The 12,774-nt window shown below is 38.6% G+C and overlaps 1 protein-coding gene across 1 annotated transcript in view; it reads left to right on the top strand.

Moving 5' to 3' along the window:
• C2CD3 (C2 domain containing 3 centriole elongation regulator) overlaps positions 1–12,774 on the top strand; it is a 138,231-nt gene that overhangs the window by 45,375 nt on the left and 80,082 nt on the right. The window contains exons 8-11 of the mRNA XM_081239099.1: positions 4,749–4,896; positions 8,198–8,352; positions 9,158–9,364; positions 9,854–9,966. Of these exons, the coding sequence (XP_081095225.1) occupies positions 4,749–4,896; positions 8,198–8,352; positions 9,158–9,364; positions 9,854–9,966 (623 nt within the window). The remainder of the gene's footprint in view (positions 1–4,748; positions 4,897–8,197; positions 8,353–9,157; positions 9,365–9,853; positions 9,967–12,774) is intronic.

The raw sequence follows: 12,774 nt of genomic DNA, 5'->3' as shown, positions 1-12,774 counted from the left end.
TTCTTTTCCCATATAGGTTATTACAGAGTATTGAGTAGAGTTCCCTGTACTATACAGTAGGTCCTTGTTGTTTATCTTTTTTTTTTTTATTGGAGTATAGTTGCTTTACAATGTTGTGTTAGTTTCTGCTGTACAGCAAAGTGAATCAGTTATATATATACATATATCCACTGTTGTATAGATTTCCTTCTCATTTAGGTCACCACAGAGCATTGAGTAGAGCTCCCTGTGCTATACAGTAGGTTCTCATTAATTATCTATTTTATATATAGTAGTGTATGTATGTCAATCCAGTCTCCCGATTCATCCCATCCTCCCATCCCCCCTTGGTAACCATAAGTTTATTTTCTATTCTGTAACTCTGTTTCTGATTTGCAAATAAGTTCATCTGAACCGTTTTTCTAGATTCCACATATAAGCAATATTATACGATGTTTGGCTTTCTCTTTTTTTTTTTTTTTTTTGGTGGTACACGGGCCTCTCACTGTTGTGGCCTCTCCTGTTGCGGAGCACAGGCTCTGGACGCGCAGCCTCAGCGGCCATGGCTCACGGGCCCAGCTGCACCGCGGCATGTGGGATCTTCCCGGACCGGGGCACGAACCCGTGTCCACTGTATTGGCAGGCGGACTCCCAACCACTGCGCCACCACGGAAGCCCAGCTTTCTCTTTCTGACTTACTTCACTCTGTATGACAATCTCTAGGTCCACCCATGTCACTGCAGATGGCATTATTCATTCCTTTTTATGGCTGAGTAATATTCCATTGTATATATGTAACACATCTTTATCCATTCCTCTGTTGATGGACATTTAGTTTGCTTGAAATCATTATCTTGATGAGATATATGTACTCCCATGTTCATTGCAGCATCATACATAATAGCCAAGGTATGGAAACAACCTAAGTGTCTATCAGTGGATGAATGGATCAAGAAAATATGGAATGAATATTATTCAGCCTTAAAAAAGAAGGAAATCCTGTCATTTGTGACAACATGGGTGAACCAGGAGAGCATTATGCTAAGCGAAATAAGCCAGACAGAGAAATACTACATCTTATCACTTATATGTGGAATCAAAAATAAAGTCAAATTTATTGAAACATTATCAAAAAGTGGTTTCTGGGGGTTGGAGAAAATAGGGAGGGGTTGGTAAAATGGTACAAATTTTCAGTTATAAGAATAATAAGGTCTGAGGATCTAGTTATAATGTGACTATAGTTGATAACACTGTATTGCATAACTGAAATTTACTGAGAGAGTAGAACTTAAATGTTCTCACAAGAAAATAAAAAGGGAAGGAAAGAAGGAAGAAAGAAAGAAGGGAAAAGGAAATATGTGAGGTAATAGATGCATTAATTAACTCAATGAGAGGAATTCTTTCACAATGTATATCAAGTCATCAATTGTACACTTTTAATATGTTACAATTTTATTTGTCAATTATACCTCAATAAAGCCAGAAATAAAAAAGAGTTTTCTACCAGCTCCATGGAAGACAGTGGAGAATTGCTTTCAAGATTCTGAAAATTCTTTTTTTTTTAAATATTTATTTATTTATTTTTGTTTGTTTGTTTGTTTAGCTGCGCCAGGTCTTAGTTGCGGCACGTGGGATCTTTGTCGCAGCATGCGGGATCTTCATTGCAGAATGTTTAGTTGCAGCATGTGGACTTCTTAGTTGTGGCATGCGAACTCTTAGTTGCGGCATGCATGTGGGATCTAGTTCCCCAACCAGGGATTGAACCCGGGCCCCTTGCGCTGGGAGCGCGGAGTCTTACCCACTGGACCACAGGGAAAGTCCCAGGATTCTGAAAATTCTTAATTGTTGACCTCAAATTCCGTTTCCAGTCAATCATGTGTGAGGGTAGAGTAAAAATATCTTCATACGTGCAGGGACTCGAAAGATTGCCTCTCTTGCACTAGTTCTCAGGGAACCATAGGATATTCTCTACAACAAAGATATAGGAATAAAGAGCAAGGCACGGAGTCCAAGAAGTAGGGGATGTAACAGAAGAAAGAGAAAAGGAGCTTTATGGCCTGTGTCATATTTAGAGAGCGAACACTTCTTATGGAAGCAGAACAGGGCTTCAGTAGGGATATTTCTAAGGAGGGGAAAGCGTAGGTGGAAACACATTTCTCCTGTGTTTGAGCAGAATGAGAGGAAATCTGTCCGTTCTCTTGGAGAGTTCAATAATGAAATAGTAATAGGCACGTAGAAAACTAAGTAAATGAAAGTTAAGACAGTTATTAAAACAAGGAAAACTAGAAGTTGTAAAGAAAGTATAGTAAATTATACTTGGCTCTGATATGATGTTAACCCTGAAGATTAACAACAAAAAGTTGTAATGTAAATTGAGAAGATGCGGGAAAGGGAAATCTGTTTCCAAGGATAATGGTACAAGAGAGTGGATCCTTCATTTTTCATGCTAGAAAGTCCATAAATCATTTAGAAAAGTGAAAAATCAGAAAATAGCAGTACACATGTGTTACTTAGAAATATGAAGGTAAATACCAGAAGAAACATCTTAAGGAGTTGAAAGTGATTCTAAGGAGGCAGGCAGCTACTGATTTTCATTATGTCTTAGTAATCCTATTTGACTTTTAAATAGGTATGTGTAGGGACTTCCTGGTGGTCCAGTGGGTAAGACTTGGGGCTCCCAATGCAGGGGGCCCGGGTTCAATCCCTGGTCAGGGAACTAGATCCCGTATGCATGCCGCAACAAAGAAGTCCGCATGCGGCAGACTAAGACCCGGTGTAGCCAAAATAAATAAATTTATTTTTAAATAAAAATATAAAATAGGTACATGTGTTCTTTGATTAAAACATGATTAAAAAGAAAAAGAAGGAAGTTCTGAGAATGGACTTGTCTTGTAGCCAAAGAATACAGGCAAATTCCAACCCCTCCCCCACCCTTTTTCTTTTACTTTTATATCTCCTGCCCTCCCAACAGGAATCCCAGGCCTCTGGCCAGTGCAAAATGTCTCTGACCTCTCCCAGTTTCTGGTTATAAGTATGTCCTAAATATTGCATGGAGGGAAATGGCATGCCTTTTTCTGTGTCAAAGACAGAAGAATAAATTCAAAGAAATGTTAATTTGGTGGGGGAGGGGGAGGGTAGAGGACTATATACTGAACAGAATTCATAAATTTAAGGGTGTTCAAAGAGGGGAGAAAAGCAACTGGTGGTGGGGGGTGCTGGGGAGGGGGTTGGGAAGGGGAACCATAAGTGGCAAATGAGAATTGTGTAGAATACCAAGAAGTAGAGCTTCAAAAAAGAGCAGTGCTCACAAGCTGCAGAGAAGCTGTGTGGATTGGGAAGTTGTTAGTTGGATTTTGGCAGTTAGGAAGTTGTTCTTGACCTTTGAGAGAGAGATTACTGTAGATCAGTGGTTCTCAACTGGAGGGCAGTTCTCCCCTACCCCCACCCCATGAGACATTTGGTAATGTCTGGAGATACTTCGGGTTGTCACACCTGGAGGAGTGCTACTGGCTTCTGATGAGTAGGGTCCAGGGATCCAGAATGCACAGGGTAGCTCCCAGTGACAATGAATTATCTGACCCAACATGTCAGTAGTGCTAAGGTTGAGAAACTCTGCTATAAATTAAGGAAAGGTGAAGAAAGGAACATTTATTGAGCATCTATTTGTTGAGCATTTCTTTGTTCCAAGAATTATAGGAACACGATCTAATTTGAAGGTAGTAATCACATATTATTGGGAAACTACAGAAGGGAAAAAAAGTATAGTAGCTAGCTTGAAAGGGAAGCTAAGTTGAAAGAATAATTGAAATGCTTAGCACAGTGTTTGGCACATATTAAGTACTTAATAGCTATTGTTTTTATTATTAATAACATGTTCATTAAGAATCAGTAAGTTCATTTACAGATGTTCATTAAGTGCTAGTTACTATAGGAGAAACAAAAATGAATGAAATATACACGTATTTGTATGCTTATGTTTCTTATTAGTTTACAAACTCTTTATAAATAGAGTATCTGTTTTACTTATTTCTCTATCCCACATAGAACTAATCTTGCCATAATTAACCTAAATACACATATTTTTGCTTAATAGAAGAAGGCATATTTACGAATTAGCCGTTCTTCACAAAAACAGTATATAACATTTAACTCATTGAATTATAGTTAATTCTTTGCCTTTTTTCCTCCCTACTAGACCATAAGCAGCACAAGAGTAGAACAAGTTAGGTTAGCCATCTCTGTAGCATTCAGGACCTAACATCATGCCTGGCACATAATAGTTACCCAGTAAAATGTTTGTTAAATGAATGAATGCGATCACAATCACTGTCAGTAGTGTATTTTTTTTTTTTTTTTTTTTTTTTTTTGCGGTACACAGACCTCTCACTGTTGTGGCCTCTCCCGCTGCGGAGCACAGGCTCCGGACGCGCAGGCTCCGCGGCCATGGCTCACAGGCCCAGCTGCTCCGCGGCATATGGGATCCTCCCAGACCAGGGCACGAACTCGTGTCCCCTGCATTGACAGGCGGACTCTCAACCACTGCGCCACCAGGGAAGCCCAGTAGTGTATTTTTTGAATGCTAGCTGTTGACACCCCAGAGGAGGGGGAATATAATATGAAACTATTTATCAGATAATCTTCTGTTTAATGTAAGTCTTCTGTTTAACATATTTTCTTCCATGTTTAGAATTTCAGAACGTTTAATAAAAAAAGAATAGCTCAGCTGAAACTTCTCTTAAAGTCCTGCTTTGTTTTTCTTATCTCTGCAGTGCCGAATTATCCCAAGGTCGTTACTGGGACGGGCTAGGCTCTCCTCCAGATTCCCCATCTCCTGGGAGTGAGGTGTATTGCAGCAGTGAGCCCAGTGACCCTCAGTATGACCAGAGTCTCCTGGAGAACTTGTTTTACACAGCACCTGTAAGTCACTGAATCTGAAACTTTAGGAATTGGAGAACAAGAGTATTAATAATATTCGTGGGTGTAGGCATGTTACCACTTGCCAGACAGAAAGCTATCCATTGTACATACCTTACTTAATTATAATCACAATCTGAAGAGGAGAGTATTATCCTCGTTTTACAGATGAGGAGATAAGCCTACTAAGATTGATTATTTTGTCCAAGGACACATCATAGCAAGTAAGTGTTAGAGCCAGGATTCACATTCAAGTTTACCTGAGACCAAAGCCTATAATCTTAATATATTATATGGCTTCCTAAGAGCTCTTTCAAGGAAGAGCTAATGTAGGTATACCCTCAGAACCACCCTCGACTGGTATCTTTTCAGATACAGGTGTTCCAGAAACACCTCTACTCATGGTGGACAAGTACCTCTACTGACCCTTAAGACAGAACATTCTCTTTTCAGGCAGTTTTAGCATTTTCAAAGTTCTTTCTTATGTCAAGCCGTATGTTCTATTCATTGGTTTAGCATCTTCTAGAGTGTATACAAAATGAGTTCATTCACTGTTCCACAAATAATCATATTTGTGAAGATTGCTGTCATATTCCCTATTTTCTTTTTCTCCAGGTCAGCAAAGATACCTGAAATACAGTGTAGTTTATACCAGCTCAGTGGAAAAGCAATGAGGGTGACGAGGGTGCAGAAGAAGCAGGGAGGACTTTTACATGAGATTGTCAGGAAGGAGCATCATGAGGGATAAGGGATTTTAACTGAGACTTGAAAAGTAGTGTTCAGAGAGATAAACGATATGAAATAGGAATAGAAAGAACGACCTGTTTAGAGAAACAGTTTGTGTACTACAAGGCATCTAATTTGACTGGGTAAGAATTCGTGTGGAAGAGACATTGACGAGGCAGGCTAGCGCATTGCAAGCAGTCTGTAACAGCGTTTGAATGTCGAGTGAGGAGGAAATGACATGACTGAAATAGTGTTCTAGGAATGTTAAACTGGCAATGATGTAGGAGGTTAACTGCGGGGAGAATAATGGGAGCAGATAGGAAGCCATTGGGTTATTGGAGGTGTGAGACAGAGAGAGAGAGAGAGCGAGAGAGCGAGAGAGTGAGCATGCCAGAATGAGAGTGGCAGCAGTGGGATTGGAAAGGAGGAGATGGAGTTAAAAGATACTGTGAATTGTTAGGATTTCATGACTTTCTACCTTAAAAGTCATCACTGATACTATGTTACCTGTAGGAGAAAAGAGAAAGGGAACTTACATTTAGTACACATTTTCTGTGTGCCAAGGAATTTACGTTACCTGTTATTTATTAAGTACTGTGCCAAACGTTTTAAGTTCATTATTTCATTTAATCCTTTTACTAGCCCCATGAGATAGTGTTTTCCTTTTACATATCATGAAATAAAAGCTTAGAGACATTAATTACTAGTAATTAGGCAGAACTAGAATTCTTACCCTAGTCTGTCTGGCAAAAAGCCCATGTTGTTCCCACTAGACCACACCATCTCCTAAGTCTTGAGCATAGCATTAGCATCTGATCTTGACTTAACCTCCCTAACCTCATCTCCCACTTTTGCCCTGTAACCACTGGAGACTCCAGTCATACTGATTGTCTCACCACTCCACAGTCTAGCTTTTTCCATCCCCATATCTCTTGCTCATACTGATCCTTCTACTTGTTGAAGGATGTTGAAATGCCCTTATACATCTGGTAAACTTCTCTTCATTCTTTAAAAATCAACTCATCACCTCTATGAAGAAACCATCCCAGACTCCTCTAAGCAGAGTTTGTTGCCTGAATGTCCACAGTATCCTGCACATACCTCTTTTATAGCCCTTATGTTGTATGATACAGTTCCTCATGAATAAAAACATGTCTTCATTATCTTTTTATTACCTGTAAAACAAAGGCCTGATAGAATTTGAGTACTCAGTGAATTCATAGTAAATAAACGAATGAATGTGTGAATGGTACTAAGTAATCCCCCATGCTATCTGAAGAAAATAATTTTAGAAAACGTTTGTTTACTGGAAGAAGGAGTGAACCAATCGGCCTTGAGGCACTGGGAAGACCAAGGAGTTAGAATGCTCATGCCCTTCCCTGGGGTCAGTGTTTAATGTTCTTAATATTGAATAACATCCACAGCTTAGAAACTCAGCATTACCTTGTGGTTTTGTTTCCTGAAATTATGAGCTTTTGAACAACCTGGTTTATATTTACTCTAATTTTCTTCAGGCTGTGGACCCATCTAGCTTTTGATCACCCTGTCAAAACCATTTTTAGAAGCTGCCACTTAACAAAGAAAAAATTAAGAGCAAAAAGCTCTTAATTTCACCTTGGAAAAGTTACATTGCCTCCTAGAAGGACATTCTGATCATGCCTATTTAACTATTAATTTGTTACCCTTATGACAGGTCAATACGTTATACACCCTGAGATGCTGAAAAAAGGGAGTTGGAGGTGATAAGCTTAAAACTACTTTGGATTGGTCTCCTGCATTTATAACAGCAAGATTTTTTAAAAATTGGAGCCAAATATCTGTAACACTGTCTTCTTATTTTGCATTTGTGTTAGAGCTGATTAGTCAATTTCAGCTGCCATTTCTCATGATAAAATTACAGGGGGTTTACCCACCAGTTCTGCCATTACAAAAATTTGTGACGTATAATAAACAGTTCGTCTTAGCAAGATTAAAAGCAGAATGAATCATTAGGAGTATAGAGTGCTGAAAAAAAGTAGAATCTTTAGGGCTTCCCTGGTGGCGCAGTGGTTGAGAGTCCACCTGCTGATGCAGGGGACACGGGTTCGTGCCCCGGTCCGGGAAGATCCCACATGCCGCGGAGTGGCTGGGCCTGTGAGCCATGGCCGCTGAGCCTGCGCGTCTGGAGCCTGTACTCCGTAACGGGAGAGGCCACAACAGTGAGAGGCCTGTGTACCGCAAAAAAAAAAAAAAAAAAAAATTGAGATGGGGACACCTTACAGGAATGTACTAAGTATTAGAAATACACATGCAGCATTTAACATAGTACCAGATACATAGAAGGCAGTCAGTAAATAGTGGTTGTTATTACTATTGAAAATTCGAAAGAAGAATCTCTTTTCACTTATTTTCTTTGAACTGAACTTGTAGGTTATTTTTGTGAACTTCATATTATTTTTGTATAGCCAGGAGAAACAGGATTATCTCCCTGGTGTCAGTTATCTCTTTTGATTACTACTTTTAGAGAAATGTTTTCATTACCACTATCCCCAAAGCAGTTATCTTTTAGTGCCTCTCTTTTTGTTTCTTCCCCCCATAGAAATCTGATACCAGTGTCAGTGATGTCTTCAGTGGAGATGATGATGTTGTCCCTTCTAAAAAAATGAGCCAGTCAAAAGCTCTTGCCAGATCTTCTAAGGTTCTAGAGTCAAATGATCATAAGTTGAAGAAGAAGGCGGTGGGCAAGAAAAATAGGTGAGCCTCTTTATGAATGCTTGTTTAGGGTCAAAAGCAAAGGAAGATTATTTTCACAAGATCTCTTCAAGTGAAATCACCTGTGTTTGCCAACACTGTCAGACTGGTTGAGTTACAGTAACTCATTAAGTATTGCAGTCCTTTAACATGCAATAACATGAAAAGATGGATGTGATAAAATAGTTAAGGGAGAAAGCAGAATTCTAAGTTGTATGTGTGCTCTGTTACACTTAATGTAGAAAATATGCATAAAGAAAACAAATGAAAAGGAATACACAAAAGTGATGATAGTAGTTATATTAAAGTAGTAAATAACTGAAGTAAAGTCTGTATCCCTTGTTGAAAACCTAATTCTGTTATATCAGTTTCTGTACTTGTGTGGAGATAATAAGCCTTTGGATTATAAGAATGTTTCTACTTTTTTTTTTTTTTGGCTGCATGGATCTTAGTTGTGGCACACGGGATCTTTGTTGCCGCATGTGGGATCTTTGTTGTGGGATCTTTAGTTGCGGCATGCAGGATCTAGTTCCCTGACCAGGGATCAAATGCGGGCCCCCTGCATTGGGAGTGTGGAGTCTTAACCACTGGACCACCAGGGAAGTCCCTGTTTTTACATTTTTTGAGATTTCTTTCATGTAGATTAGGACCAGAATTACAATGATTAAAGCCATTTCCCAATCCTTGATAACTTGTGAAATAAGATGCCTGCTGCCCTTCCTCCTTCCTCCTCTTGCCTGTACCAACTAGACCGTTTCATATTTGGCATCTGACGATCCACCTCACTGTCTATATGAACTCCTTTCAGAAACTTGATTGAACAACACGTGCTATCAGAAACTCCAGAAGATGCCCAAGTGATGACACTAAGTGTGGATAGACTGGCCCTTCTGGGTAGAACACATTCGGTCAGAATCATCATCGAAACAATGGGAGTTCCTCCAGATAGTCCTCAGGAGGCCCCTGGCAAAAAAAGCTTTCCTGGGAGACCACCTAAGCTGACAACAAAAAAGCGGTATGTCTCTAACATGGGAAAACTAAATTTGACATTTCTGGAAAGTGTGTCTGGTAGTAATAATAAATAATTACATAGTACTTTATGATTTGTAAAGTGCTTTCATATGCTTCATTCAATCAACAAAAATGTACTGAATCCCCCACTAGGTCCCAAGCATTAAAAGTATGAGAATAAAGAAAATTAAGACCCAGGCTCCATTCTTCCATGCCTTACAGTCAGCAGGAAAGAGAAACATTTAAAGGCTGTCTGTTGGGTTGGCCAAGAAGTTCGTTCGGGTTTTTGTAAGATGTTACAAAAGAGATGTTTTATATGAAAAGTGCTGTGGGAACGCAAGACTGGTAAAGGCTTTGAAAAGAGCAGGTCGGTCCTCTGAGGACCTGAGGTTCTAAAAATAGGGCCTTGAAATATATGTAGGATTTATCAGAGAGAAAATAGGTTTATTATTTGGTTTGTTTTTTAATTACTTTTCTTGTTTTGATTTTTTAGCACCTTCTTTGTGGAATATCACTTTCCTATGGGCTTTTCCAAAAATGGATCGACAAAGACAGCTTTGATCACTGAGGTGGTTCGACTCGCATCCAGTAAAATTACAGATGGAAGTAAGAGAGAACTTGATTTCTGCTCCTTAGATATTTTGGCTTTGGAAGAATTTTTGAATCCCTAATTATTCATATACTCCTGTATTATCATAGAATCTTAGAGGCAGAAAGAATTTTGAAGTGAATCTAAGACAAGTGAGGAAACTGGTCCAGAGGTGCTATGACTACTCTGATGCAAGGCAGAAAGGCAGTGACATAGCTGAAACTGTAACTCAGAACTCCTGATGCTTAGATCATGTTCTTTCAACTATTGACGTTTTTCTTTTCTTCCCTTTTTAAAAATAGCTTTATCAAGGTATAACTCACATACCATACAATTCACCCATTTGAAGTATACAACTCAGTGATTTTTAATATATTCATAGGTTGTGTAACCATCACCACAATCTAATTTTAGAACATTTTCATCCACCCTAAAAGAAATCCCGTACTTATTAGCATTCTTTCCTCAATTCTCTCTTTGCCCCCTTTCACTAAGCAACTCCTAATCTACTTTCTGTCTCTCTCAATTTTCCCATCCTGGACATTTCATATAAATGGAATCATATAATATGTGATATTTGTGACTGGCTTTTTGGACTTACTGTAATATTTTCAACTTTTAATATTTAAGTTTTCAATATTTCGCTATTAAAGACAGTACTTCAGTGAATAATCTTGCACATGTATCATTTCTCATTTGATGTGAGTATATCCAGCGCAAGCATTTAAAATAAATACTTATTTACCCTTAAAAACAGCACCTAAAATAATTTAATATACTCTTTTACTAGAGTACATTGTTTCACTTTCCCCATCGCCATAAGGAAGAATTAGGGCATTTAAAATTTTTCATATGTTTATTTTCTGTATGCTTAAATTATCGATAGCAACAGAAGGTGCTCTGGAGGTTTGTTAAAAGCATTTGAGAATGTATACTTGATTCTGCTGGCTGAAGTCAATGTGTTTGAGGAGCTTATATGCAATTAAACTGTTTTTATCAAACCCCAATGCAAAGAAAAATGTTGGATTCTTTTCTCAGGTCTTCCCCCTCTACCTCCTTCTACCTACAGGACATTTATGAGTTCCTTAAAACTTCTCTGAGCCTCACATTCCCCATCTGTAAAATTGAGGTACAGCAAGGACACAGTTCTGATATGCCCGAGTTTCAGTTAACATAGTATCTACAAAGCAAGAACTGCCTGTATTACACAGGGGCTTAATGGACAGTCAAATGGGCTAATGAATGTAAAAGCATTAAACTCTAAAGTCGTATGTAACTAATACTAGCTCACATTTATTGGGCACTAAATTATGTGTCAAGAACTCTACTCAGTGTTTTATATATATTAATCATGTAATCCTTTAAAACACACACACACACAGATGAAGAAAGAGGAAGCTGAGGCATATATCAGTTAAGTAACTTGTCTATGATAACACAACTGGTTTATGGTAGAACTAGAATTTGAACTAGAACATTTCTGATTCCAAATCGTGTGCCCTTCATCTATATTGCTTCTCATGCATTAGTATTATTATTGGCCACAGCGATTGAGTTCTCCCTTTGTCCTTCTGAGAAAGATAGTATGGGACATCTGGAATAAACATCAAGCCAGGAATTGGATGAGTTCTAGTTCTGGTTATACCACACACTTAATTGTGTGACCCTAGACACAATAACTTTTCATCTCTGGGCCTCTCTTAACAATAATATGGAAAGGACAAGTTATTTTCAGGATCCCTTCCAACACTTTAAAAAAGTCTGCTTTGGCATATTGTTAGCAATTTATTTACATGAATTTCTTCTTCCATTATTGCCTTAACTTACTTTTAAAAAAATGAGCTTGAGAAACAGAGAATTATATGACAAATACAATAATATAGTACCAAAACATACTTAATAAGAAGAAATCTGAGTAGCACCAGGTTGAAAATACAGTTCTGTTTGTACATAAAAGATTTTATAGTGTTTTAAAGTGCTTTTATATCTGTTACCTCAGTTGATCCTCTCAGCACACCACTGAGGTGTAGGTGTTGTCTTACTTCTCTTTCCGTGGTGGGATAAGCAGGTAAACTGGTCTAGTGGGTGTGTGCTTGCTGGGCCCAGTCCTTTTGTTAACAGTTCCTGTGGATGGATCCAGATAGCAAGACCCAGATCCTGCCCATGAGTACCAAAAGAAATAAAAAGAGTCAAGAAGTAAGATGGCAAGGATAGAGATCAGTAGGTCAAATGGGCAGTTTGAATGAATATCAGAGATAGTGGATTCTCTGTAACTGGGCCTTTTTGCGTGGGTTCTTCAGATCCATTTTAAGGGTCTAGAAGTGAATGGACTGGAAGATCATTTTACAGGTGGTAAATTGTGGCTGAAATGGTTCATTAGTAAGTAACATAACTTATTCATATCAAATGATTCTAGCCCCAAATTCCTTTTTTTTTAAACCTGTTAAATCCGCATAGCAATGAGCACAGACTCAGATACTACCATCAATTTATCCCATTTACACTTGCTATTACAGCAGAAACCCCTTCCTTTCCATCTATGAAAAGACAGATTCCATTCTGCCTAACACTGCAAACTAAGATCAGTACTTAGAACCTTGTACAAGTGTGACAGGAGAAGTCCCCTGGTCTTCAGCCAGAAAATAAACTCATTTTCATTATTACAGTTTTTGATTCAGTTCTTCTCTTCATTTATCCCTCATTGTCCCACATCCAGCCAGCCCCCTTCTTTCATTACATTACCTATCAACTTGTCTTTTAAAACACTGGTCATACCTTACACCCAGTGAAGTGTTTGGTATGTCTCTTTACACATCCTGTGCTCC

The sequence above is a fragment of the Mesoplodon bidens genome, assembly GCF_964165515.1.
Source record: "Mesoplodon bidens genome assembly, chromosome: 7".
Lineage (NCBI taxonomy): Eukaryota > Metazoa > Chordata > Mammalia > Artiodactyla > Ziphiidae > Mesoplodon > Mesoplodon bidens.
Note: the sequence above shows the minus strand (reverse complement) of the source record. Positions and strands in the feature narration are given on the sequence as shown.